The following is a 25,842-nucleotide window of genomic DNA, read 5'->3' on the forward strand; positions in this document are numbered from 1 at the left end:
AGTGAATTTCTGCTCAGGTAATGCTCTCTCCCCGTATCACAGTTTTATATCATTCATTTGGGGCACTGGATATGCGCCATGACAGTGGTTTAAGGCAGTAATAGTCCCAATTTGAAAAAAGCCTTGAATAAAGGGTTTGAAATTTACCAGCCTATTTGTGTATTTGCCAAACGCAAATCTAGACGAAAATCCTCTTTTATAGAATTCAAGCAATCACGCTTACAATATTGACAAGGAACAAGCTGGTTTTTTACCTCAACAATCAACTTATAATCAAACTATCTTTGGTGCACTAGCTAATGAAATTACATATCCAGTTTAATGGAGGGATCTATCATGTATATCTTTATTTTAGATATGCATTTCACCTCTTTGGGAAGATCAATGTTTAGCACATACCGAAACACTACAGTGTTTCTGATAAAAATCTTTCAAAAAATTGAGGGTATGCATAGTCAGTAAGTGCCCCAGATGTTGACTATCAATACGGTATCGTAATGAATATTTGACAACAACCAAATTCCTCTAGGGCAGTATGTTCTTTAATATTTGTTAAGTCTTTTTCTGCATGCCATTCGTTCTGTTATACCCCTGTATATAGGGAAAAACAAATGGGATCAGTATTAATAAATTAGTGCATGCCGGTGGTATTTTTCAGCTAGCTACGAGCACCTAAGAACTCTACTGACTATCAGTTATCAGGATTTCTCTAGCAGTGAAACTGTTTGGGGTGTGGACTCATGCAAATAAACAAAAGCTAGGGTTATGTCATATCAGGACACCTTAAACCCCCATCTACTGCTAGAGATTGCGAGTAACTTAAAGCAATGGACCAATTCCTTTACTTTGGTAGTCGGCTAGCGGTTCATGATTGCTAAACTGTTAATGTCAGACGCTGCCTGGCCAGCATTAGATACAAAAATACTTTCAGAATTCTGAAAATCTAGCCCTATTTTGAACCACATGCAAATTCACCTTTTTAAAAGCCTAATCATACTCATTACTCCGTGGGTGTGAAATATGGCCGACAGAAGATGAAGATGAGTAAACACTTCTCACACTAAATATAACTTGGCTTTGCGAGATAGCAAAGATGAGATTCACCGATTTTGTGACAAATAAAGCAGTAAGAGAAAATCTAAGTAACCAGGAATCATTGTAAAAGAGTTTAGAAGACAGCAACAGTGGTAGTGCTAGGCCTGGGCAGGGATCAGCTGCCCCCAAGTTTTTCTAACATCAAATTCCTCTGATTTTGTATTTTACACTGCTATGGTATGCCTTGCCCACCCCCAGATTATGACACCTAGAAGCGCTACTGGACAGCAGGTGCGCTCGTTCGGTCAAGTCAAAAGAACTGAAATACCTTGTAAGAGGTGGACGAACAACTATGACCTATATTGTACTATCCAATTATCTAGAACTGGGTTTGACATAGCAGCATATCGAGCACTGCTCAATAGAAATTATAAAAGGAGCGGCCCCAAAATGTCCATGGGATTTGGGCAAGTGAGCAAATATGTACGTAGTTTATAGCCAATATCTTTGATGGAATGCCAATCTAGCCAAAATATTACATCCCACTCAAAGAAATTCTAAAACCATCTGAGTTTTTCAGTATAATTTTAACAACGCTTAACATGATAAAACGTCATTTATTCAAACGTTTATTTGCTATAGTAATTATTTTCTAACAGGTAGTGTTGAAAGAAGCGGTATATTTGAAAAAATGACAACCCAATCAAATAAAGTGGGTTCAATACTGTATTTTGTATCCGAGACGAAAGGAAATCCGATTCTTAAACATTTTATAAATATATAAAATTAATGTCTTACTGTTATCATTTTGAGCTAAATACTTGTCTCATTTGCCTGCAGATTTATTATAGTTTGTTGGTTTCACAAAGGCATAGCCTAGTCTGAAGCTTCTAAAGGAAAGCATGGATGAAAAAAAGTATAGATAATATTGCAGACTGAAATCTCAAGATAATGTGATAGAAACAACATAGAGACTCCTCTTGCAAAGCCCAGGTTATAAATGTTTTTAAAAATGCCAATATTTTTGTTTTTAGTTTTCCAAATTAGCTTAGACTACTATTTTACCTTATTAAGCAAAACATGTGAAAACAAGCATGTGATTGAATGTTTTAAGAATTTTTTGAAGCATTTGAACAACAAATGTTTGTTAAAACCATGGGACTTTTAATAGCAAGTTAATTTTCTTCTTGTTACAATCACTGTTTCAATAAATTTCTATGGACCTGTTTTTGATTTTGTAAGTAGAAAAAAATGGTTGGTATCCTATTGGTTTTCACTCAAGAGAATAGGCTACATTATAAAGTTCTTGAAACAATTCTAAAAATCCTTAAATGCTTACTTGTTTCATTCTTTAAAGTGCTTCACTTTACTTACCCCTCCCTCTCCCCAATTTGCTAATATATAGGCCTAGCCCAAGTTCTATAGGCTATTCATGCCTTTTTACACTGCTTAATTTTGGTAATGTTTTTTATTTGCTGTTAGATCTCTTTGAACAAAACAGTGGTGATAGACACATACATTGAACGTATACAATTTGGATAATGTCTTTGTACCTTAGAAAACAGTGTTAATGTTTATATTAGCACTGTAAACATTAACCATTAATGTTTTCAGTGCTTACATAACTTAACCATTTAGGATTGTTTTAGTTTTTCAGAATCTCATAGTGTTTCTTTTGGCCAGGCCTGACTACACTCTTATACCAAAAGACTGAGGCCTGAGCACAACTAAATGCAAGAAAATTTGGCTGGCATTTCTACATTAAAAATAAAAATCATTCTAAAATCCATATTTACATTGATAGCAAACACTTTTTGTATTTTATACAATCTTGAAAGTATAACAGTTCAAAATAGGGATGAAACCTTTTAATTGACAGTGAACAGAGGTTAAATTTTTAACTGGATATTTTGAACACATATAAAGTGTTCATCATCAGCAGTAAAAATAAAAGACATCAATAAAAACAAACAAAATCAATACCCAATAAACTAATTAAATGTAGCTTACTGCTCTTATTTTTTTTCTATGCAACAGTAGAAGCAAATCTCCTTGACCTTTTTGGCTCCAGTTCATTAGATTTATCTAACATATCAGGTGGACAGTGGTCATAGCTCTTAGTTTTACTTAGCACAAGTTTTACTGCTGATGATGAACACTGTATATGTGTTTGAAATATCCAGTTCAAATTTTATATCTGTTCATTGTCAATTAAAAGGTTTCATCCCTATTTTGAACTGTTATACTTTTGTCCTGGAAATGCAGTGTAGTCTTTGAAGTTATCTATGCATACAATCTTTCTTTCTTTTTGTCCTAAAAGTAATTTTCATTAATTAGGAAACTCATTCAAAAGATAAAAAATTTCTCAACATCAAGTACAGTGGGACCTCCCCCAATGTTCTTTACCAAAATTCTATGTATGGTTGAGATAATGTTGACAGAAGAAATTTCAACAACTACAATGAGAGTTGTTAATTTCCTCATTTCTACATAACTTGTTCCATGTAACCATTCCCTTGTTTTTTAAGATAGCTAATCCATTCTATTTTAAACAAAGATTTAAACAAGATTTTCTGTCTTTGCACTACAGGAGGTCATCTTCACTATATCTCACTGGCAATTGCAATTTAAGGTAATCAATAATAAAAACTACTCAAAGTTTTTTTTTAAGTTAAAAGCCATATCAAAACTAAGGACAAGCAGAAATAAATTCCTGTAACATCTCAAATTGAAAATGGCCAGAAGTTAGTATAAAAGCATAAATAGTAATAGATATGGCTATACATGATTGACATTAATGTCTGCTATGTCTTACTTGCTTCTCATCAAAGGAAACCATCCTGCATGTCTTCTGTGAGTACCAGCCCCCATTGTAAGGAAACCAAGGCCTCAAGTGCCACTGTCCCTGGGCTAAAATTCAGACACTTTCAATGCACTTGTGAATTCTAACCTTCCTTCTTGTCATGATCAAATGTTATTTGGGTCATCCATTAAGATTCTAAAGAATAGAAAATTTATTTGTTATTACTGATTCTGTTGTTATTTCAAACATAAAGTACCTGATTCACCTTTCTTTTAAATTAGTTGTAATTATGTCCCAGTCGTACACCCAGTATAATACAACTTGAAAGAATCTGCCTCTGGTGTTCAAGGACCTTCTGCTTTATGAAGAAGGCTATGCAAACATTTCAATTTTGCAAATATTCAGTTTGTTTTTTCAGTTGAAAACTTTGTCTCTTACATTGCTAGTCTCTAAGACAAACTGGTATTTGCTAGAGAAACAGAGCCTGTGTTTACAGGTTCCTGTATTTTACTGGCCCTTGTCTTTTTGCTATTCTACCAAACAGGTTCACGTGTCTGATGCAAGCCTATCTTGCCTTGACTTAGGCGTCTAATTTTTACCTTTGTTGATTTTACTTGAGTCAAGCAAAATGAAAGGTTAGTCTCAAGCAGAAATCATGTATTGATTTCTGCTCCCTGCAAATTAATTAATGAAATCGTTGGAAAATCAATTTTGTTAGGGAACAAAAATACTTGTGGTGATTCAAACAGTCATTCCTTTTGTCATCATACTTTTGCAAAGTTCTACTGAGTAGTAATCTACATGTATAGAGGGGGGGATCTAAGGATCCTAAAATACTGTTTTGAGTGAAACTGATACACACAGAACCATGTGTACAGAGACGAAGGGAAGGTGTCAGCCCTTGCCCCCTTCCACATATTGATACTTTTTTAGTTTACCCTGTAAATTCCTATCTTTGTTCCATAATAGGCTTATTCTACATTTTTTAATTTTGCCTTTCCCCCTGAAGGAAATTTTTGCATGCGTGTCTGGATGTGCTGATTGAACCATGTACAGGATTTTCCTTTTCAAACCATTTACATGATTTTTTTACACAAGCAGAATCTTGTATTGAATCTGTGAATCAAGCCAAATGAGTAACTTTACCACAAGCAAAATGGGAAAGAGCAGTATGCTATTTTTTTACCTTGAGAATACATAGCTGGGAGGGTCTGATCCAACTTAGCTTAATTGCTAAATCGGACCAATGAAATTTTGGGTTATACAACTCTATTCATTTGTGTGATTAATGGATCAAAACAATAGAACATTTAATTGGGTTTGTAATTTTATTTACATTTTGACTTGTACTGCATAACAAAGGAACTTTAATTCTTTATATTATGCTTAATTTTTTTTGCCTTTATTTTTAGCAGTGTTTCTAGCATCCTAAAAAAATTGTTTGTTAAGAATTTATTTTGGAAAGCTAACAGAAAACTGTTGGCTAAATTACTAAAGACTTCTTTAAAAAGTTGAGTTGTTGATAGAGCTATAATATAAAATTTTTGACAATCAAAATAAAACCTTCAAAATTCTCTATTTGAATAATAACTACCATAAATTCTTAGTTTTAATGTTTTTATTTCATTTTTGTGTATGTTAGTAAGTTTAAAATCTTTCTGCATTTGAATGTTTTGTAACAACTAATTCTAAAACATACAATTTTTGGATATCTTCCACAATTATTATCTGACTGGTTTTCTTAGGTAAAATTTTGGTTTCCATAAGGTAGAGGATAATAACAAATAAATATTGTAAAGGAACCATAAGGTTTTAATTTGCCTTGTCATTAGCTTGGTTGTATTGAAGGAATAAAAAAATCCTTCAAATATGTAAGTAAGTAGTAAGTAAGACAGCACTAGACCCTTAAGGTTCAAACCAGCAGTGCTGATCTCCATTTCATGGCCCTTCAGCCAGGAAGTGCAATGGGGGTTGGGGGCCAGCCATCCTGTGCTTTCCCACACTAGAATAGAATAGGATCGGTTTTATTTGCACAATCTCTCGTAGTCATAAATCTAATTGGCGCTTGTGCTTACAAAAAAAGGATTAAATCAAATGACAAAAAAATCAGAAGACAAATAGGATAAAATCAACAATTGTTATACTTTGATACAAAGAAAGGGATGAATGAGTTGGAAAAACGATTTGTGCATGAAGGAAGTGCTGCTAATCTGTCAATTTTCTTCAACCTAGTTCTTTGATGTTTCACTAAAACTGGTGGTAGTATCGATCTGTATTTATCACTTCTGAGAAGATATTGGCCAAATTCAAGGATCAAACTGAGACGACGCTCTTGAAGAGAGGGAATTTGTAAAGTGGATAATGCTAACTTGTATTTGGTAAAAGCATCGCACAATATTACTTTGACTGCTCTTTTTTGTATTGACTCAAGCTGGTCACTTAGGTAAATAGTGTTACTGACTTGTGGGCCCCATAAAGGACATGCATACTCTAAAATTGGTCGAATGTAAGTGAGATAGGCTATCCTTAGTTGTGTCACTGAGAAACCAAATCGACTCATTAGTATAAGTGTCTGCATCGCACTATTTGCCTTTTTGATAATTGTATCGACATGAAGGCTGAAAGTGCAGTCAATGCTAAACTTGACACCAAGCACTGCTGCCGAAGATTCACTAGGATAAGGAGGAGAAGGGCGCACAAAGTCTCTCTTCAGGGGATTAAAGCAAAGGATTTTAGTCTTTCCTTTGTTGATTTGGAGGCTGTTTGCAGTACATTCATCTTTAAAGTTGTTGATTATTTCATTACAGAATTGGGGGACAGCCTCAGACTTCTCAACAATGTACTTCAGTAGCACTGACAAGTCGTCTACATACTTAAATCTTCATAGCCGGAAAGGATGAAATTTATCACTGCCAAAAACAGTAGACTAGCAAGCTTAGTACCTTGTGGGGCTCTGCATGTAAGCTCGACCCATTCGGAGGCGGTATCTCCTGGGAAAAGACTGTAAACGCGCTGATAGTGGGCTTGTAAAAAATTGATCACTAAAAGGAGAATATGTTTTTGCGCACCTGTGGTGCGTAGATTTGTGATAGCAACGGAATGGCGAATAAGATCAAAAGCCTTTCAGTAGTCTATGAGGAGAAGGTTGACTATAACATTTCCTCGGTCGAGCCACTCGACAATGAGATGGTACATCCGTACTAAATAAAGAGTTGTGCTGCTGCCTCTTAAGCATCCATACTGATACGGGTCTAGATGTGCAGAGACCTGTGACATAAGTTTGTGGTAAATAAACGTTTCTGCAACTTTAGAAAGGTTCAGAGTTACTGATATAGGCTGGAGTTGATCACAAGATTTTGGACACCTTACTTTTGGAATAACGCGGACATATGCTCTTTTCCAAGCACTAGGGAATACTTGCTGACAGAAACATTGGTTGATTATAGAAGAGAGTGGCTTAGCAAGAAAAATGGCGAATTCGCGTAACAGCTTTACTGGAAGCTCACCTGGTTAGGACGCACAGTTCGCTTTCAGTCTTAGGAGTTCCTTATAAACATTGAATTCAGAGACTTCACATACGTCCTCAATCTCTGCACCAGCAATGATAGTATCAATTTCTGATTTGGTGATTGATGGAAATGTGGTACAAATGTCAGCAAAAAAAAGAATTTACTTCATTAGCTGAGGTTAAGGTACCGTCCTCTTTGAGCAGCCTTAGATCTCTGAGTGTTGTCTTACCGGTAAGTCTTTTTACTGAAGAATGCCATTTGTGGGGGTCTATTGTGAGTAAGGGAGTAATTCTATCCCTCACATACTATAATTCTATGCCTCTTGGCGCGCTTGTTCAGTTTAACAATATGATTACGCAACTTGGCTGAAGCTACAGTATAACCAGCGATATGAAGGCGACAACGGGTTTTTATTAAATTCTTTAGATCATTGGTTATCCATGGTTTATCAGTGTCACTCACAGTAATGACTTTTACGGGGAAACAAGTCTGAAATTGCTCCTGAAGCAGAGTATTAAGCTTATTGACTTTGATATTAATATCCTATTCAGAGCAAATGTCCTCAAACTGATAATTACCGATCCAGCGACCAAATGTAGATATCGAGTCCTCAGTAAGTGGTCGCACTGTATATTTGACTCGTTTTGGCTTCGGAATTGCCGAACTGGCTTCCCAGAAGATGATAAAGTGATCAGAATTCAGAAGGGGTCCTAGGGATCTCGGTGCGTAATAAAAGTCTGTCAAGTTTGTAAAAATCAAGTCAAGTGTGCTGCCACTTTGATGGGTAGGTATTGTAACGGCTTGTCGCAAATATAAAGTGTTTGAAACCCATTGCCTATTAGTTTGATTGAAGTCTCCAGCAATAACAAAGTCAGGAGAGACATGCTTGCGGCGCATTTTGTCTACGAAATACTGAATGTGTTCAATCAAATCTTTCCTGTTTTTAGTGCTTTCAGGATAATAGACCTAAGCAACATACACGTTTGATAAACGTGTAGGTTTGCATTCGGTCCATAATATTTCGTGGTCGGAGTCAATAGGTTCACTTAACAGCCTTGAGGGTAGGTCATTACGAACATAAAGTCCAACGCCTCCTCCTCGACGATTCAAGCCACGATCGTGACGCGTATTAAAGTAGCTTGCGTCACCTTTGATGCGCGCCGATTCGTCAGAAGTGTCCCAACATTCGCTTATTATTATTATTGAGGCGTTGTTCTGCCTGGCAATAACTTCAAGTGCATCAATTTTGTTGTTCAAAGATCTAGCGTTACACACAAGTATATTTGGCAACTTACGTTTAGCTAAAGGACGTTCGGGCTTAAGAACGGGCGGGCTATCCTGGATGGGGCACACGGGGGTCTCATCAAACCTCTCCAGACTCGGTATTTTAGGTGCTCTGGATATCTTGATTTTCACCAGGTTTCGCTCAAACACTTGTTTTGGCGCAGAACAATAGTCACGGCTTGTCACTAGTACCGAAAAAGCACACCCTGTACGCCTTCTCCTTTCATTTTTCCCTGCCCGGCATCCACGTTTCTTTCCTGTCAGATTGTTTCCATTGGTGGACAATGCGCCAACTGTGACTTCTCGCAGTAAGTGCAATGCAGTTAGCGTAGTCAAGATAGATGGCGCCAAAAAGGTAGAATGGAAACGCAACTTTATTAAGTCATTTTTTGGCACAGCGACGGCTTCAACAGGACTGATTCTGGTACTCAAAAATAGAGTGAAAAAAACTGCATAAGTCAATATCATTCTCACAATGAACAACCAACTTCCGCGCACAAGCATTGATCAGAGAGTAAGTGTAATGCTTCTTCTCTTTCAATAATTTATTGGAGACCCAAAAACCTACAAACAAAAGTGATAATAAGCATAAGGAAGCAAAGCACTATAGCAAGCAAACCTGGGTGTAAACATAATTAAAATAAACAAAACATTTCAACAAGAGACATGGATGTCATGAAAAAAAAACCTGGGAAGTAATATCAATCTGCAGATTGTATTTAAAAATGTGTTCCATTAAGATATGCAAGGTCTTAGCCATTTGATTAACCACAGCCAAGTACTAATGATGTCTTGCCTAAAAGTCATACGTGACTTAGATTAAGTGTCAGAGGCATTTTGGAATTTATTTTAGCTAATCAGTCTACAAAATAATTCAATAACAAGGCTGCAAATGGCTCCTCTGAAAGTAACAAGCTGAAACCTTTAATTAAGACTAAGTATTCAGCGTGAAAATATAGTTTTACTACAAATCTGGACTGGTATCCTTTTATAATAACAGCTTAGGAATGTGTGATCGGATTTTTAAAATCATTGGAAACCAAAAAATTAATAATAATAATAATAATAAAAAAAAATGGTACAGAACAACAAGTAGCTCAAATCCTAAATTGATTGGTTTTATTAAAAAACACCAAAAGACACTGACACAATAATGCTATGATCACAGTGTTTTTTTTTTGTAATTTTTTGGCATAATTTCTAAAATTTAGGTAATTTACTCCTTAGGGATACAAAATATAGGGAATTTTCCTAGCTTAAGCCAAAAGCCTGCAAGGTTAGAGACCAATCAAGTGCTTTGATGCTTAAAATTAAAAAATAACTAAATATCAGTGTTGGGCAGCTTTGCTTCTGTAATGTTTTTGAGATACTTTTACTAAACCCCAGCACCTAGAAATAAAGCATATAAGCAAAAGCAAGACAAGCAAATAAACCAAAGAAAGTAACATCGCATATTACTACATCCTCTTTCTCCTAAACTTTAGTTTGGGACTCTCAAACTTATTTTCTCCCAGATACAATCTAGATGTTTTTTATAGTGTACTTTGTCATCTGAATGCAGTGGCCACAGTAGCTTTGCATGCTGGTTATGGCATGCCTTATGCCTGTGCTGCTTGGCAGTGCTGTACAAACTTAGGGGTAACTACAATCTTCTTGACCAGTTGCTTAGGCATACAGAAGATGGTTGATTGCAGCCGGTGGCTCATCAACAACTGTGAGGGAGTAGTGACTCCATCTACTGGGGTGTTTTTTATTAGAGGAGTCAAGATAAGGGTCGTCTCCCATTTCCCCAGCCTTTTTCATAATTTGTTGTATTTCTAGACTGTTTTCTTGTCAAGGCTGTTTGAATGTGGGAAGTAGGTGCTTGAGGCCTGGTGTTAGACTCCCCACCCCTCTGTGATGTGTAATAAATAGCGTTTTCTGACATGACGGAAAATGGTGTGCCATGTCTGGCAAAGTGTGCTTTCAGCTTTGGAATGACCTTGCTTGTAGTCATATCTTTCAGATTGTCCACTTCAAAGAACCTGCTGTGGTAGCCAACAAGAATCAGGTAGCTTGAACCTTTCCAGGTGAAGATGTCTGCAGCAACGTGTCTCTAGGGTAGCAATGATATCTTTCTGGATATAAGGGATTCTTTCTGGTTATTGTTTCTGGTTGTTCAGCTTTTTGGGTATAAGGATTCTTTCTCCTTTGAGGATGAGGCTGCAGTCAACTGTCAGTTCATGTTATATTGTCTAGTAGGGCAAGAGATCATTGCTGCAGAGCTTCTGGATTTTTGGCCATCCAATTTTGATGGTATTTTTTAGTTGGCTGAGCTGGGGTGTCTGCAAGTTTCTTTGGCAATTTTTGTTAGCTTTGCATCACTGACGGGCAGGAATCTCAAAAGCTAATAGAAATAGATTTTGAGCTCTTGATGTAATCTGTGATCAGTGTCTGCCAAATCTAGCCGAGACAGAGTGTTAGCAACTCGAATGTCAGTGCCAGGCTGGTAGATGAGTGTCAGGTCATAAGGTTGGATCTGTAGCAGAATCCGTTGAATTCTTGCTTGTGCTTTCTGTAGGGGCTTGAAGACTATGTTTTCCAGGGACTTGTGGTCAGTTGTGGCATTCACCCTTCTGCCATAGAGATAGTGGTGGAATTGTGTATAACTCCTTCTCTAGTTGAGAGCACTTCTTCTCATCTTGTTCAGTTATCTAGAGGCATAAGCAATGACATTGCCATTAGTTGACAGGTATGCTCCAAGACTGTGGGATGGGGCATCAACTGTGAGACCAATGGAGCTGCGTGATGGGTCAAAGAAAGATAGATTTGACACTGTCGATTTTTTTTTATTTACCTTGGTCTTCTTTGTGTTTTTCTCCTCAGATGAACTCCTTCTGTTTTTGCAGGCCATGAAGTTTCTTGTTCTTTTGAGGAGAGTTTTGGCATGAACATGGCTAAAAACTTTAGCATGCTACGCAGAGTAGCTAGCTCCTTGCTGTTGGTTGGGCTGGGCATTTGATGGCCCTCAACTTTTTGGGGTCAAGTTTTACTCTGCTAGAACTGTTGATATGTTCAAAGTACAGTACACTTGGGACACGGAATTTATATTTTTTCCTTGTTAAGCCTTACATTGCGTAGTCTTGCTGTTTCTAGGGTAGCAAGGAGGCACTTGTTGTGCTCTTCAATTGCTGCTCCATAGATTAGTAGGTCATCAACAGTTACCACAAATCTTCAAGACCTTCTAATGCTTTTTCAATTTTTCCTTTGGAATTCATCTTGGGCTGATATTATCCCAAATGGTATTCTTTTGAGTAATATCTGCCATGGATGGCATTGAAAGTCGTCATAAAAGGAGCTTCTGTGTCTAGACCAATAGCTTAATCTGGCATCCATTTTGCTAAAGAACTTGGCTCTATTTAGTTTTGTAGTTGCGTCTTCCAGTGTAGGTATGGGACAAAATGGGCACATGATTGCCTTGTTCAGGTCAGTTGGGTCAATGCAGATTATCAGGATACCACCCTTCTTTTCAACAGCTACCATTGAATTTACCCATTCTGTGGGTTGGGTAACCTTTTTAATGATGCCCTTTTTCATTCAGCTCTTGCTTTAGTTTAGCTCTATGGGAAGCTGGAACCTTTCTGGCTGGATAAACTTTTGGAATGGCACCTTCTTTCAGGTGGAAGTTGCATTTACCTTCAAGTTTTCCTATGCCTTCAAATACATCTTTGAATTGTTCAATAGTGTTGTTGATATTTGTCTCTTTGGGTTTGTTCAAATACAAGACCAGTTTGACTAGATTCATATCAGTACTTGATCCGAACCTTAAAATTGGAACATAATCTGTTTTGACTACAAAGAACCATAGCTTTGATGGTACTTGTGATTGGTAGCTGCCCATGACCTGACAATGCCCCTCTGACTGGGATTCTTGATCCACAGTAGCTTGTTAGTTTTTGGACAGTTTGTTTAATTTCTGGTTGTGGCTTTATTGTGTCGAAGTACTTAGTAGGAAGTATATTTGCCTGAGCCCCAGTGTCCAATTTGAACAATCGATTGAACTGGAGTTTGATTGTTTAGTTTCAGTGTGATAAACGGTTCATCTCTGCTGTTTGACTGGCCCACCACACGTAAAAACACCTCGTCTTTCTGTTCAGAATCAGCTCCACTGTTGGTAGCACCTGTCACATTGTTAACGCCCTTTGCACATTCAAGCAAAGTGGTTGAGTTTGTTGTTCTAGGTGCAGATCTTACCCTTAGCTGGGCACACATGGGCTGGAGATTATGCTCCTCCACAGAAGTAACACCTTTCAGTTTGTGTCTTTCGTCTTGCTTAGGTGGTTGGTGGCATTTGCTTTTCTGGATAATGTCAGTTTCTTTTTTTACCAGCAATTCCTTTTCTTCAAATGTTTACACCTGTGCACGGGTTACTTCATTGAGACGGTATTCCTGTTTGGCAATTTGTAGAGTAAGAGAGTCTCCTTCCATGATCAGACGCTCTCTGATTTGTGTGTATCTGATCCCAATCACTATATTTTGTGATTATTTTATCTTACCATTTTGTCAGGGTTGGTATATGTACATGGTTTTTCCCATTCTCCTCAGTTCTGTTATGAAGTTTCCACACTATCGTTATCTAACTATTCTCTTTTATGGAATATAAATCAAGCAAACAAGCCGTTTGCCTTTGGTGAAGCATATTATCTGAATTTTGTAAGGTATGGTTCAGTTTTGTTCTTTTCTTCATCCATAAATGTAATATTTCAAAGGTTTCATGTCCCTTGTCACTTGTCCAGATTAGGAGGTATGCACATTTTGATTTTTCTGTCTTTTCTGAAAGTGGTCCATCAAACATTAGATTGACCTGTTTCTCAAATCTCTTCCATTCATCTGCCAGGAATGGGGCACTCCAGTTGATGCTTGGCTGTTCAACATCCATGGTGAAGGCTGTATTTTCGGCTGTCGTTACTTAAAGGCTGAATAATTTGCTGGGGCTGATTGGCGATCCCACTTCTGACACCATGTAATTTTTTCTCAAATAATATTTTTATTAAACCAAGGTACATGTAAATAAACGTACAAGCAAAAGCAAGACAAGCAAATAAACAAAAGTAAGTAAGCAAAAGAAAGCAACATCACATATTATTACAGCTTCCAAAGAGTTCGACAGTTCTAATACAGCATGAAATAAAAGTTGTCCTCCCTGGTTAGTCATAAATAACAACAAAAAAAGTTTAATATTTTAAGATTTCTTATTTGTATGTTCATTAACCATGGAAGGGAGGATGTTGATGGGTCATCTTTTCCTTGAAAGTATTAGATAATGTTGCCTAAAATATATATTAGTCTGTCTTTTGACTTCCTTAGCCCAATTTGGAAATAATTCTTCGAATCCACTGTAAAAATCCAGACTTATGCACAGCTATTATTCATCCCTCCCCGTTATGCCTTTTATTACTAACTTGATATTTGAGAAACCCAAGGCTAGTTTTTTTGTCTGGCTTCTCTTTCTGTTGTTTCAGCGAAATTGGTTTTACTCCAAACCTAAAGGAAGGAACAAACTCTTTGTGGAAGTCCAGAAAGAGGGGGGGGTGTCTGTTACCTAAAACAAAACGGATTTACCTGCCTAGAATTTAGTTTACTTTCTTTTCAAAATTTCTTTAGGGAAGACACGCATTCAGATTTGATGTACACCTGTCCAACCCCTAGAACCAATCAGAATTTTTCCAGGAGGATTTGAGATGAAAACGCAAATAGCGTTTTTTACGCTTTATTTAGGTCACAAGTTTTTTTTTGGGAGGATGGGGTCCTTTATTGGCCAATCTTGGGAACGAATGGGAATCCTTCCTCCAGTGGACGTATGTCTGGTGTGACAAACTTTTGCTTTTATACCACTAAAATTTTGGGGTCTGATACTCCATTAGACGACCATTTACCTAAATTTTCTCCCTAAATTCATGTATGTGGAACCTGTTTATGCTTCACATGTGTATACTTTTAAGTTGAAGATAAAGAAATTCAAAGAGAGTAGGAAGAAAGCATTCCCATGACTTGTTTAATCTTGGCTAAGCTTATGTTAAAATTAAGGTAAGTTCCTAAAGAGAGCAGAAGATATAATTCATGCTTTAGGTCATCGGGCTCCAACATAGTAGTCTAATCATATACATAAGGGGACAGGGAAAAGACTTATTGGAAATGTAGGCTACAACATTATGTCCCAGATTGCATTGTATTTGAGCCTCCTGATAGAGAAAAATGTCCTACCCCTTTCTTTTAAGGCTGGAACATGTGTCTCCAAAGTTATAAACTACTATTATTTTTCAATAAGACAGTTCTAGTGAAACCTTCTTTTAAGCAAACATATAGAGAAATAATCTGGAACACACACTTGTGACATAAAATTTTTATATGCTTAATAAGTGGACAATATTTCTTGTATCCTTTCTGTATATCATCTGTGTATATGTGAAATGTAGATGACTTAGGTTGTATTTTTCTTTTAAGGTAGGTGAAATTTTCTCAGCTGCTGGTTTTGCTTTCTCTGAATTAGCCAAACTGACAATGCATCTCCACCCATCAACAAATCCAGAATCACAAACAAAGTAAGTATGTTTTATATTAAAGAGTTCAAAAAAACTGATAAGGGAGGAAACCGAAGCTTGTCTCTAAGGAAAAAAACAGACTCTTCCACATCGCATTGTCAAGAAAATTCTGAAGTTAACTTTTAAAACTTTAAGACCATATCAGTTGCAATCATTCTTGCTGAACCCCATTTTCCCAGAGGGGCAAAATAGTTGTAATTATATATAGATTTAAAGATTTTTTTTATAAATTTTATGTTTTGGGGAGGGCATACAAAATTTTGGCATCCCCATTGGTATTATCCGTCCCTCTATTCCTGTAATGGGTGCAATTTTCAACCTTCTCGGGACACTTATTTCTTTGCCTCATGAACAAAATCTAATTTGTGGGAATTAACATTAGATAATGAATACATAGAAGCTGTAAAAAACGGCCTCTATGGTGTGCACTTTAAAATGGAATGTATATATTTATTTATAACCCACTTACATCAAAAGATAAATAGTGGAGTAAACACAAACAAAAATCAACAATAACATTACACACAAAAAAAAAAGAAATTAAACAACAATAACATTAAATAAATAAAACTAATGAAACAAACAAATTAAACCATGGTGAGGCGACAAATGCCAATACACTGTTTCCGAAATCTTTTTGTATAAACCAGTCATATATCAAGAGTTTATATAGAATCTAAGTCAAAACTTCTATATTTAAATTCAAAATCATGCTTTTAGACATTTCCTGCATCTCTGATCATAGGTCTTCTTAGGAAGGTATATGATAATGTGTTTTGATTTATTATTTAAATTTGTGTTGAATTGCTCAGTAGATCTATACATTTACACAAGGCCATATCCAGGGGGATCAAGGGGTTTGAACCTCCTAATACCCCCAAATTTTTTTCCGACTCGTAAAAAAGTAAGAAAAATGAAATATGAATAAATATTTGATGCATTCCTTAAAGTTTTTTGTACCCTCCCCCCCCAACCAAAAAAAAAACTGGATATATCCCCGGTACACTGCCTTATGCACATCAAGATAACCTAACCCCAGCCGTTCTATAATTAAAACAGTTTAAAATAAAACAAAAAAAAAAACTGTGTAAAACAAGTTTCAGGTTGGATATAAATAAAATCAACCATTTATTAAAATTTTAATTTTAAGGTTTGTGCTCCTCCTGATAAAGGATATTCTGTGTCAAGCCATTGGCTTTTACCTACACTAAAATGATAAACTAGTTGTGTCATTTCATTCATTAGTATCAGACTCATCCCAATATATTTGTATAAGTAAATAAATAATCAAAGCCAACTGAAAAAAATACGATTTTATAGGTGGAAAAACCATATGTTGAAATTTTAAATTTGTAGGATTGTAGAAACATAAAACATACCAAAACTTGCATGAGGAACATAAACCTTAATAAATTAGAATTAAACTCAAATTAAGCTTGATTTGAATTCTTTAAGTTTTGGCAGGTAATATTGTACTGCCCCTGGTAGTGCACTTACAGAAGTCTGTTTTCATTAATGATGCTTGGATATTTTTTATAATTCTCATTCCAAATACCTATGTGACAATTAAAAAAAAAATCGCTCAATACTTGGTACTGTTGGGCCAAAGAAGAACAACAGTATTACAAACCTTCAAAAATGTTGTTTATACTAATTTAGCTTTCAATTTAAAAAAAAAAATAGTCCAAAAAGTGCTAAAATTGGATCATATGCCAATAGACTGACAGTGTTTGGCTCATCAGTTCCTGGCGATGTTCCGCCACCTCGCATGATTGCGTCTGCTGGCGCCAAGTGAAAATCCAGCGTGACCTAAGAGACCACCTTCAAGAAATGACCTGGAAGGCTGGAAGTTATTTAATTGCCTGTGCTGTGGCTAATTCGCGGGAACAGGAATTCCTTGAACAAATCCCTTTTGTCACTTAGTGACACATCCAAGACGCCGATGCAACTCGACAATGCTGATTGCAAGAAGAAAATCCAATTAAGTTACTCTAAAATTGTTGCTAATCAAGGTAGATACAATAGAAAGTTTCTTGCTAAATTATATTCGGTTTTGTTTCTTTCTGGTATTTACCCTATTTTTCATAAAAAAAAGATATCGGTTTAATTCGTTCTTATTATTTCCGGTTTTCCCGTTTTCTATTGTATCTGCCTCCATGGTACAGAAATAGGAACCTCATATCTGTTTACAGTTTCCCGGATATTGGGTCGAAACTCACGGAGCATGCTGGCAAAATACCCCAGTCCACTTATAAGTATCTGCCCGCCTACAGTGGCCTTACTCGTTTGCTTTAGTTTCTTGTTCTTTCCGTTTTGTGTAGTGTTTGTTTTGTTTCTTTTATTGGTACTCCACTTTGATTTTTTGTAGCGGGTCAAAAATAAATTATTATTAATGTTGCACGCTATTCGTGGCCATGGTAGCTCTTTCTAATTACGCCATAGAGCTTTTCATACTAGCGTAACTGAAGACTTTACGTTATATAATCTTACAAACGAACTTTTCCTGTATGTAAGCAATGCCGGGTAGATTCAAGATCTACTTTGAATCTTATGTTATGTAAGTTTATGTTACGCTATGGAACACTGAAAATAGTAACAGCAAATAGAATTTTAAGATGAGCAGTTAGTAAATTTTGAAATAAACAAGTAAGCTTTATTACGCTATGGAATAGTCAAAATAGTAACATCAAAATAGAATTTCAAGATGAGCAGTTAGTAAATTTAAGTTTGGTTACGCTATCTAATAGTCAAAATAGTAACATCAAAATAGAATTTCAAGATGAGCAGTTAGTAAATTTAAGTTTGGTTACGCTATCTAATAGTCAAAATAGTAACATCAAAATAGAATTTCAAGATGAGCAGTTAGTAAATTTAAGTTTAGTTACGCTATCTAATAGTCAAAATAGTAACATCAAAATAGAATTTCAAGATGAGGAGTCAGTAAATTTTGAAATAAAAGAGTAAGTTTAGTTACGCTATCTAATAGTCAAAATAGTAACATCAAAATAGAATTTCAAGATGAGCAGTTAGTAAATTTAAGTTTAGTTACGCTATCTAATAGTCAAAATAGTAACATCAAAATAGAATTTCAAGATGAGCAGTTAGTAAATTTTGAAATAAACAAGTAAGCTTTATTACGCTATCTAATAGTCAAAATAGTAACATCAAAATAGAATTTCAAGATGAGCAGTTAGTAAATTTAAGTTTGGTTACGCTATCTAATAGTCAAAATAGTAACATCAAAATAGAATTTTAAGATGAGCAGTTAGTAAATTTTGAAATAAACAAGTAAGCTTTATTACGCTATCTAATAGTCAAAATAGTAACATCAAAATAGAATTTCAAGATGAGCAGTTAGTAAATTTAAGTTTGGTTACGCTATCTAATAGTCAAAATAGTAACATCAAAATAGAATTTTAAGATGAGCAGTTAGTAAATTTTGAAATAAACAAGTAAGCTTTATTACGCTATGGAATAGTCAAAATAGTAACATCAAAATAGAATTTCAAGATGAGCAGTTAGTAAATTTAAGTTTGGTTACGCTATCTAATAGTCAAAATAGTAACATCAAAATAGAATTTCAAGATGAGCAGTTAGTAAATTTTGAAATAAACAAGTAAGCTTTATTACGCTATGGAATAGTCAAAATAGTAACATCAAAATAGAATTTCAAGATGAGCAGTTAGTAAATTTAAGTTTGGTTACGCTATCTAATAGTCAAAATAGTAACATCAAAATAGAATTTTAAGATGAGCAGTTAGTAAATTTTGAAATAAACAAGTAAGCTTTATTACGCTATCTAATAGTCAAAATAGTAACATCAAAATAGAATTTCAAGATGAGCAGTTAGTAAATTTAAGTTTGGTTACGCTATCTAATAGTCAAAATAGTAACATCAAAATAGAATTTCAAGATGAGCAGTTAGTAAATTTAAGTTTAGTTACGCTATCTAATAGTCAAAATAGTAATATCAAAATAGAATTTCAAGATGAGCAGTTAGTAAATTTAAGTTTAGTTACGCTATCTAATAGTCTCAGTTAATCTAATAGTCTAATAGTCAGAGACTATCTAATAGTCTCTAATACTATCCAATAGTGCAAGGAGCTGTATTTTGCAGTTTATCTCTAGTCGCTTTCCAAATGAACTTTGAACAATTTTTCTAAAAAACAATGTCAACCGTGTCAGTAACTTTTTTTTTTTTTTTTTTTTTTTTTTTTTTTTTTTTTTTTTTTTTTTTTTTTTTTTTTTTTTTTATAATCTTGAAGCCAATCAAAGAAGGATGCAAGTATGTCAATGCATTGCTTAGAATTTTTTCATCAGTATATTTTTAAATAAGAATTAAGATTCTGGTCAAGGTTTTGAAGGAAAAAAAAGCTGGTTACAATTAAAAAAAAAAAAAAAAAAAAAAAAATGACTCTTCGACATTGAACATCAAAATTGAATTTCAAGATGAGCAGTTAGTGAATTTTGAAATAAATGAACAAGCTTTTCCCAGATAGAAATGAGCTCGAGATAGATTTCCTAGATAGAAATGAGCTTTTTTATTGCCCTGCTTTTTAGTTAGTTCATCATTGTCAACGTCGGCATCCTAAGTTCTCATTTTGGTCCCTAAGCTGTCACAATTATTCTTAATTTGAATGAATGCGTAATGTGCTTCTTTGACATCTATATAATTTTCATATTTTCAATTTGTTTTTTTCTGCATTTTCAGTGTGAGATGGACTGAAGACGAAATAAACATGCTTCATGATGCTGTTTCAAAATTTGGCAAAGATCTAGAGTTGATCAGTGGCCGTATCAGGGAAAGAGCAACGTAAGTGTATGATTGATTCAATGATTGATTCAACACTAAATGATTGATTCAATTATAAGCTTCCCAAATTCAGTCAAAAAGACAAATTCATACTAGAAGTCTTCAATGAAAGATTGAACAGAAATTCAGTTCAGTTAAGTTGGAACTGGCTACTCATTGAATATGAAAATTGATAAGAGATAAAAAAACTTTAGCATCGCTTAATCGGCATTAAAACTCTTTAGCGCTGCTGACAGTACAGCAATGCTAAACAAACTAGAGAATTCAAAAGTTTTGAAATTGCAATAGTGTCTATTCATAATGTCTATAATTGGGAAAACAATCCAAAAGGCAAACCTCATGAGGAACTAATTAGTAGTTTATCATTAGCAGTTATAAGAAATAAATGTATTTGGAATAGGCGACTTTTAATTATCGATAGAATATTGATTTCAGGGTAATACACCACCAAAACTCCCTGTTGATTGATTTTCTTAGAACTCAACATCTTAGAACCCATGATCACAATATACACCAACGACTGATTTAATTATAAGCTTTCCAAATTCAGTCAAAAAGACAAAATCCATGCCGGAAGTCTTCAATGAAAGATTGAACAGAAATTCAGTTGGAAGGCTTGTGCTAACACAGTTTTGTCAAATCTATAATCCTTTTTCTGTTGAGCGGGGATGTAATTTGCTCTGTGGCAGGGGAGGGAGTGGGGGTAACTTCCCCCTCCAGACCCATCAAAAATTAAGACAAGCCTGCGTAATTCAAGTATCAAGAGAAACAGTTCAGTTTTCTTTAGTATATCTTTGCCTTTATGGTAATATGTGACTCATTTTTCAGTTTTTTCTGTCATTTTCATTTGATTTGGGAAAATTGGATCAAATTTTGCCCCTCTCCCCTGGATTTTGACGAAATCACGCCCCTGCTGTTGAGCTGTTCCATTAAACACGCGACTGCCAGATTGACAGATTGTCGAAGATTGTTCTTTTCGGCCGACCGGTCTAGGGCTAGACAGAAAGCAGGTCGTCCGCGGTTGGGGTGGGAGGCAGTCATAAAGAAAGATTTAAAGGAAATGGCAGCTTACTCGGAAGGTGTAAATGGGAAGCTTTGAATAGATTGGGATGGAGGGGGAGCGTGCATAGCTGTATTGGTCTCAGGTGGCTTGGTGCTGCGGTGAGTTGTAATAATAATATAAATAATCTATATAAACAAACTAATGATAGTAATAATAATAAACTCATGTTTACTCTTCAAATATTAGGAGACCATGCGTTAAATTGATTTGGCGACTTTTAAGGTATACTCGTGGCATTTTCGTCCGACCAAGAAGATCTTAATGAAGATAACAAAATTAGTATATCGATATGTGGCGCTTACTTATGGGTAAGGATTTTCGTATGGCTTGAGCTTACCTTTAAGTTTATTAGCTTAGACAAAAATAGGTTGAGCCAGTTTGTGACCCAAGAGAATCTGAAACTTTGGTCTACTTAGCTTGCAGGTTACAGGGCATGTAGACTGGGCAAAACAGATGTCTACGAAGACAAAATTTGTCAGCGGTGACAACTTTCGTGGATATTTTTGTTTTTTAGGCTAGTTACCTTCTTTTTTCTGTAGGATAAAGATTTTCAAATGTAAAGCCGAAACAATTAATTTTTTATTTTATTTACTATCTTGATAACAAATTTTACCGGTTAAATATATATTTTGTATTTTAGTTTTATTTATACAATAATGTCATTATTAAATATAAAATTAGAATAATTTAATATTGTTGAAACATAACCCATAAATATGAATTAGTTCTATTAATCGAAAGAGTGTTCAAAGAAGCGTTCGTATTGCCTTTCTTCGAGAGCCCCTGTTTTCATTATAATCTAAATTCATAGCCCAATGGTAATGCTGCATTGTTATCGTAATGCTACATAAATCCAAGTAGCTACATAAATTAATGTACAGTAGCCACATGTACTCTACCTATAGGCATATGGTTAATTCTATACAGATAAAAGATTTGCCAAGTATAACTATGAAATCTAAACTACTCTCCTAGAAAGCTCATTGAAAAAGAAACTCCCTTGGATACCTAAATAAAAAGTATTTCAATAGTGTATTCCATGGGTATGGTGTATCCAGTACGTATCTTTCAAACGGACGCTATTTTGTATTTTTTACTAAGCTTTTCCAGTAGGAAAAATGATTTCTTTATAGATAAGCTCTTCCAATAGAACGGAGCCGAATATTCCTCCACAAGAAGACGAATTTTTATTGTGCAACAGGAAATCAGGCTGCCGAAGCGATATTCGATTCTTGTCAGAACCTAACAAAAGTTTGTCGAACAAAAAAAAAATCTTGAAAAATACCATTTTAAACACAACATCCAGCCAACGCCCCAAAATGGGCCGAGAGTTATAAAATGGACTATCAGTTAATTTATGATATAAAGATTTTAGTCATGAAATGAGACAAAGCTAAGGCCACAAAAGCCCATTGCCTCTAAACCCCCCTCAAAGCAAAAATAAGGCAACAGTAACCACTGGGCAGTTAGTGCTTCCTCGAGGTTGATATTGTGCAATTGTACTTGTCTGTTTCGTTTTCCCTTGTGCATAAGAACCTTCCTTGATATTGTAGGAGCCTCTATTTTTTCTTCCATTTTGAGAACCCTAGCTGCCAGATTCAGACTGGGTTGAGAAGACAACACTTATTCCTTAAAAGAGATGGGAGAGTCACTCATCTCTCGCCGGTAATTGGTGGCAAGTGGCACTTGATCCTTAAAACCAATACTAGCAAGAGAACTTCTACCTCCTCCCTCAGGCTGCTTCCCCAGGAGTTTTTTCTTGTACCATGGCTGACGCTTCAAGGGGATTAACTTCTCTAATGGCCGTAATTTTAGCAGAATTCTGTCTCTTTGTCAGACACTGGGTACTATGACCAATGGGTGGACGGTGACTGAAATTAGCAGTAGGCCCTCACATATGCATAGGGCTTTTAGCAGAACCCTAGAGAAGGTTGTTGCTACTTCTCCCTATCGGAACCTTGTGTTTTAACCTATTTGTTTTGTTTTCAGGGCGCAAAGTAAAGCTATTATGCGGAAGAAACAGTTTGAAGCTTCTGGTTTAAGTCAAAATGTTCCCCAGAAATCTATCCCCCTTGTTGGGCACACGGTACCGCATCAACCTACGAATAACCAAAGGAATGTAACTCTTAATATGTTAAATGCCTCTGAGGGTGATGTGGATGTGGATGATATGAAGTTTGAAACTGTCGAATCGGAAGTTATAACCACTTAAAGACTGATCCACTATAAATATTCTTTTGTAATTTTTATAATTAAAATTCAAGGTAAACATACAGAGAAGTTTGCCTTTTTAATAGAATTTATTTTTTATTTTATCAATATTTGTTTATTTTTTGTTTTATAAACATTATTTTATTTTATAAATTTTTATTTTATTTTATTTTTATTTTATAAACATAAAAAAATTATTTTTTTTTATAAACAGATGCTGGTGACTTCATTAAGAAGTTGGAAATTTCCAATAGGATTGGATAATGGAGATCAGCATTCCTTAGGACTAAAGCCGAAATAATAAATTAGGCTGTGATAATAGTAATAAATTTGGCAAAATATAAGAATAATTGTGTATTTATGTATGTATGTAAGCATTTTTTCTCGAAAACGGCTCCGTATTTTTTCGGTAAAATTGACATCCTGGCAAATTCTGGCCTAAAAAATGATCTAGATTGGTCAGAAGTTTGAGAAAATTCGTTAAGAGCCTGAAGTTTAGGAAAAAAGCCATGTAGCCATGTAGCCTTGTAAGTGACGTCCTTTTTCTATACATCAGTATTGCAATAACTTTGTCATAGTTGTCACACTTCTGTGGAAAAATTGCAGATTTTCATGTATGGAGAAGTTTATATTAAATTGCGTCAAGAGCAAAAAACTAGTAATTGCAAAAATATGTGTGTATAATTTAACAAAAGATTATACAGTTCAAAAATATTAAAAAAGAAAATCTTTTTAAAAGCAATCGGTTATGTAATGTCAGTAGGAAGGCCCAAAAATGAAATTTGCAATTATTACAAATGATGATTTAATATTTTGAGAAGGGATTACAACAATTCAAAACCTTAAGAAAGAAAACTAAAAGTTTGAAGTTTAGTAGAAATCGTTGTTAGAAATCTGACTTGTGGTAATAATCAAATATCTTTTAATAGACCTTTAGTATTAAAAGATATCAAATTGTGTAGAGCAAAAATTTCGTAAGTGCAAAAATATTTGTATATATTTTAAAAAGGGATTACAAGGATTCAAAAGCCTTTAAGAAGAAAACCAAACGTTTGGAAGCTTAGTAGAAATCATTGTTAGAAGAACATCATTCCCGAATTTCTTTTCTTATAAGCATAAGCAATTTCTTTTTAAGACACGAAAAAATGTAAAAAAAAAAATATTTTAAGTTCTGTTCAGAATCGCTAAAGTTATTATGTAAACTGCAAAAATATTTACTGTGACTGAGTAATAGTTTTAATGTTTTAATTCAAACTATAAAAATACCTGAACATTTTAAAATTAGTTTATTTTTTTGCTTGATTAATTCCATTCGCTACGTCATTAAGCTTACAGGTTTGAACGCAACCGGTTATATGATGTCAGTAGGAAGGTCAAAAAACGAAATTTTGCAACTATTACAAATGATGATTTAATATTTTGAGAAGGGATTACAACAATTCAAAAACTTCTAAAAAGAAAACCAAAAGTTTCAAGCTTAGAACATATCGTTGTTAAAAATCGGAAAAGACATTATATTACGTAATCAGCAAAAAACTGGTAATTAAAAACTGGTAATTGCAAAAATATGTGTATATATTTTAACAAGGGATTACAACAATTCTAAAACCTTAAAAAAGAAAGTAGAAATCGTTGTTAGAAATTGGACTTGCTTTAATAATCAAATATCTTTGAAAAGACAGAAATTAGAAAAGACAGCAAATTGTCTCAAATTGTCTGCGGTTTGAAGACAATCGACAATGAGAATCCATATATAGAAGCCTGCCGCGTACTGAGTGCCGGGGCCTGACGGCAAAGCCGCCAGGCTCCCGGTACTTTAAATATATGTATATATAATAATATAATATAAAAATAAGAGATGTAGTAATAAACTAAATAATATTAATACAATAAAGATGAATTTTAGCTGAAGTAATTCGTGGAAAATAATATAGCTTGTCTAAACTATTTTATTTTCAATAATCGTTTTATCTTAAAATCCAGTCTGTAAAAAATTGGCCCAGGTCAGCCTAGGTAAATCTCTGTGGATAACCAAGACCAGTTGTCTTTTAGCTCGCACTGGTAACGGAATCGAGTTTTTACCCTCCCCTGTATTCTAAACTGCGTAAAAGCTAACTCTTTACCAATGTAGGGTAACAAATTAATTAAGAGGCCCGATATCTCTAGAAACTTTGATGTTTTTCCCAAAACTAAATTAGTACAAATTGAAACTTGTATAATATAGCCCCAACCACTCGAGTTGTTCCAACCAACCGTTCGAATTCTGTAGAATGAATTGATCGTTTGAATGAATGAACCGGTTTACAGATTGTTCATCTGTAAACCGGTTTTTTTTGCTAGTTTCTTTCAGTTTAGTGTGAGACAAGACAAAAACAATTCACAGAAAAGATGGGAAATATATAATTTGGGCTTTATCTTTGCACATTAGGGGAGGGGGTAAAACATTTGGACAGCGTAAAGTTAGAAAATGTTTCTTACTTCGTAATATCAGACTAATTGTAGCTAACACATTTTACATGCAGACCCGCTCTATTTTACCCTCC

The 25,842-nt window shown here is 34.9% G+C and overlaps 1 protein-coding gene across 2 annotated transcripts; it reads left to right on the top strand.

The window, feature by feature from the left end:
- The first annotated feature begins 1,695 nt into the window (after nt 1-1,695).
- Nucleotides 1,696-23,361, top strand: LOC136037371 (chromatin complexes subunit BAP18-like). Of its 2 annotated transcripts, none has more exons than XM_065720098.1 (4): nt 1,696-1,747; nt 15,115-15,212; nt 19,924-20,025; nt 23,078-23,361. In XM_065720098.1, exons 1-4 carry the CDS (start codon nt 1,727-1,729, stop codon nt 23,298-23,300), a joined length of 444 nt encoding a protein of 147 aa, XP_065576170.1. In that variant the 5' UTR covers nt 1,696-1,726; the 3' UTR covers nt 23,301-23,361. The 2 variants fall into 2 exon arrangements, with proteins under 2 accessions (XP_065576170.1, XP_065576169.1); XM_065720097.1 differs by lacking the exon at nt 1,696-1,747 and adding an exon at nt 9,092-9,145.
- Nucleotides 23,362-25,842: the final 2,481 nt, after the last annotated feature.

The sequence above is a fragment of the Artemia franciscana genome, chromosome 16 (genome assembly GCF_032884065.1).
Source record: "Artemia franciscana chromosome 16, ASM3288406v1, whole genome shotgun sequence".
Classification (NCBI taxonomy): domain Eukaryota; kingdom Metazoa; phylum Arthropoda; class Branchiopoda; order Anostraca; family Artemiidae; genus Artemia; species Artemia franciscana.

What these genes read in the sequence shown, in the direction of transcription:
- LOC136037371 (XM_065720097.1), top strand. Translation starts at nt 9,107, where the DNA reads ATGAACAACCAACTTCCGCGCACAAGCATTGATCAGAGA. An exon ending in GCACAAGCATTGATCAGAGA is followed by an intron (nt 9,146 to 15,114) that starts GTAAGTGTAATG and finishes TTTTCTTTTAAG; the next exon opens with GTAGGTGAAATTTTCTCAGC. An exon ending in CGTATCAGGGAAAGAGCAAC is followed by an intron (nt 20,026 to 23,077) that starts GTAAGTGTATGA and finishes TTTTGTTTTCAG; the next exon opens with GGCGCAAAGTAAAGCTATTA.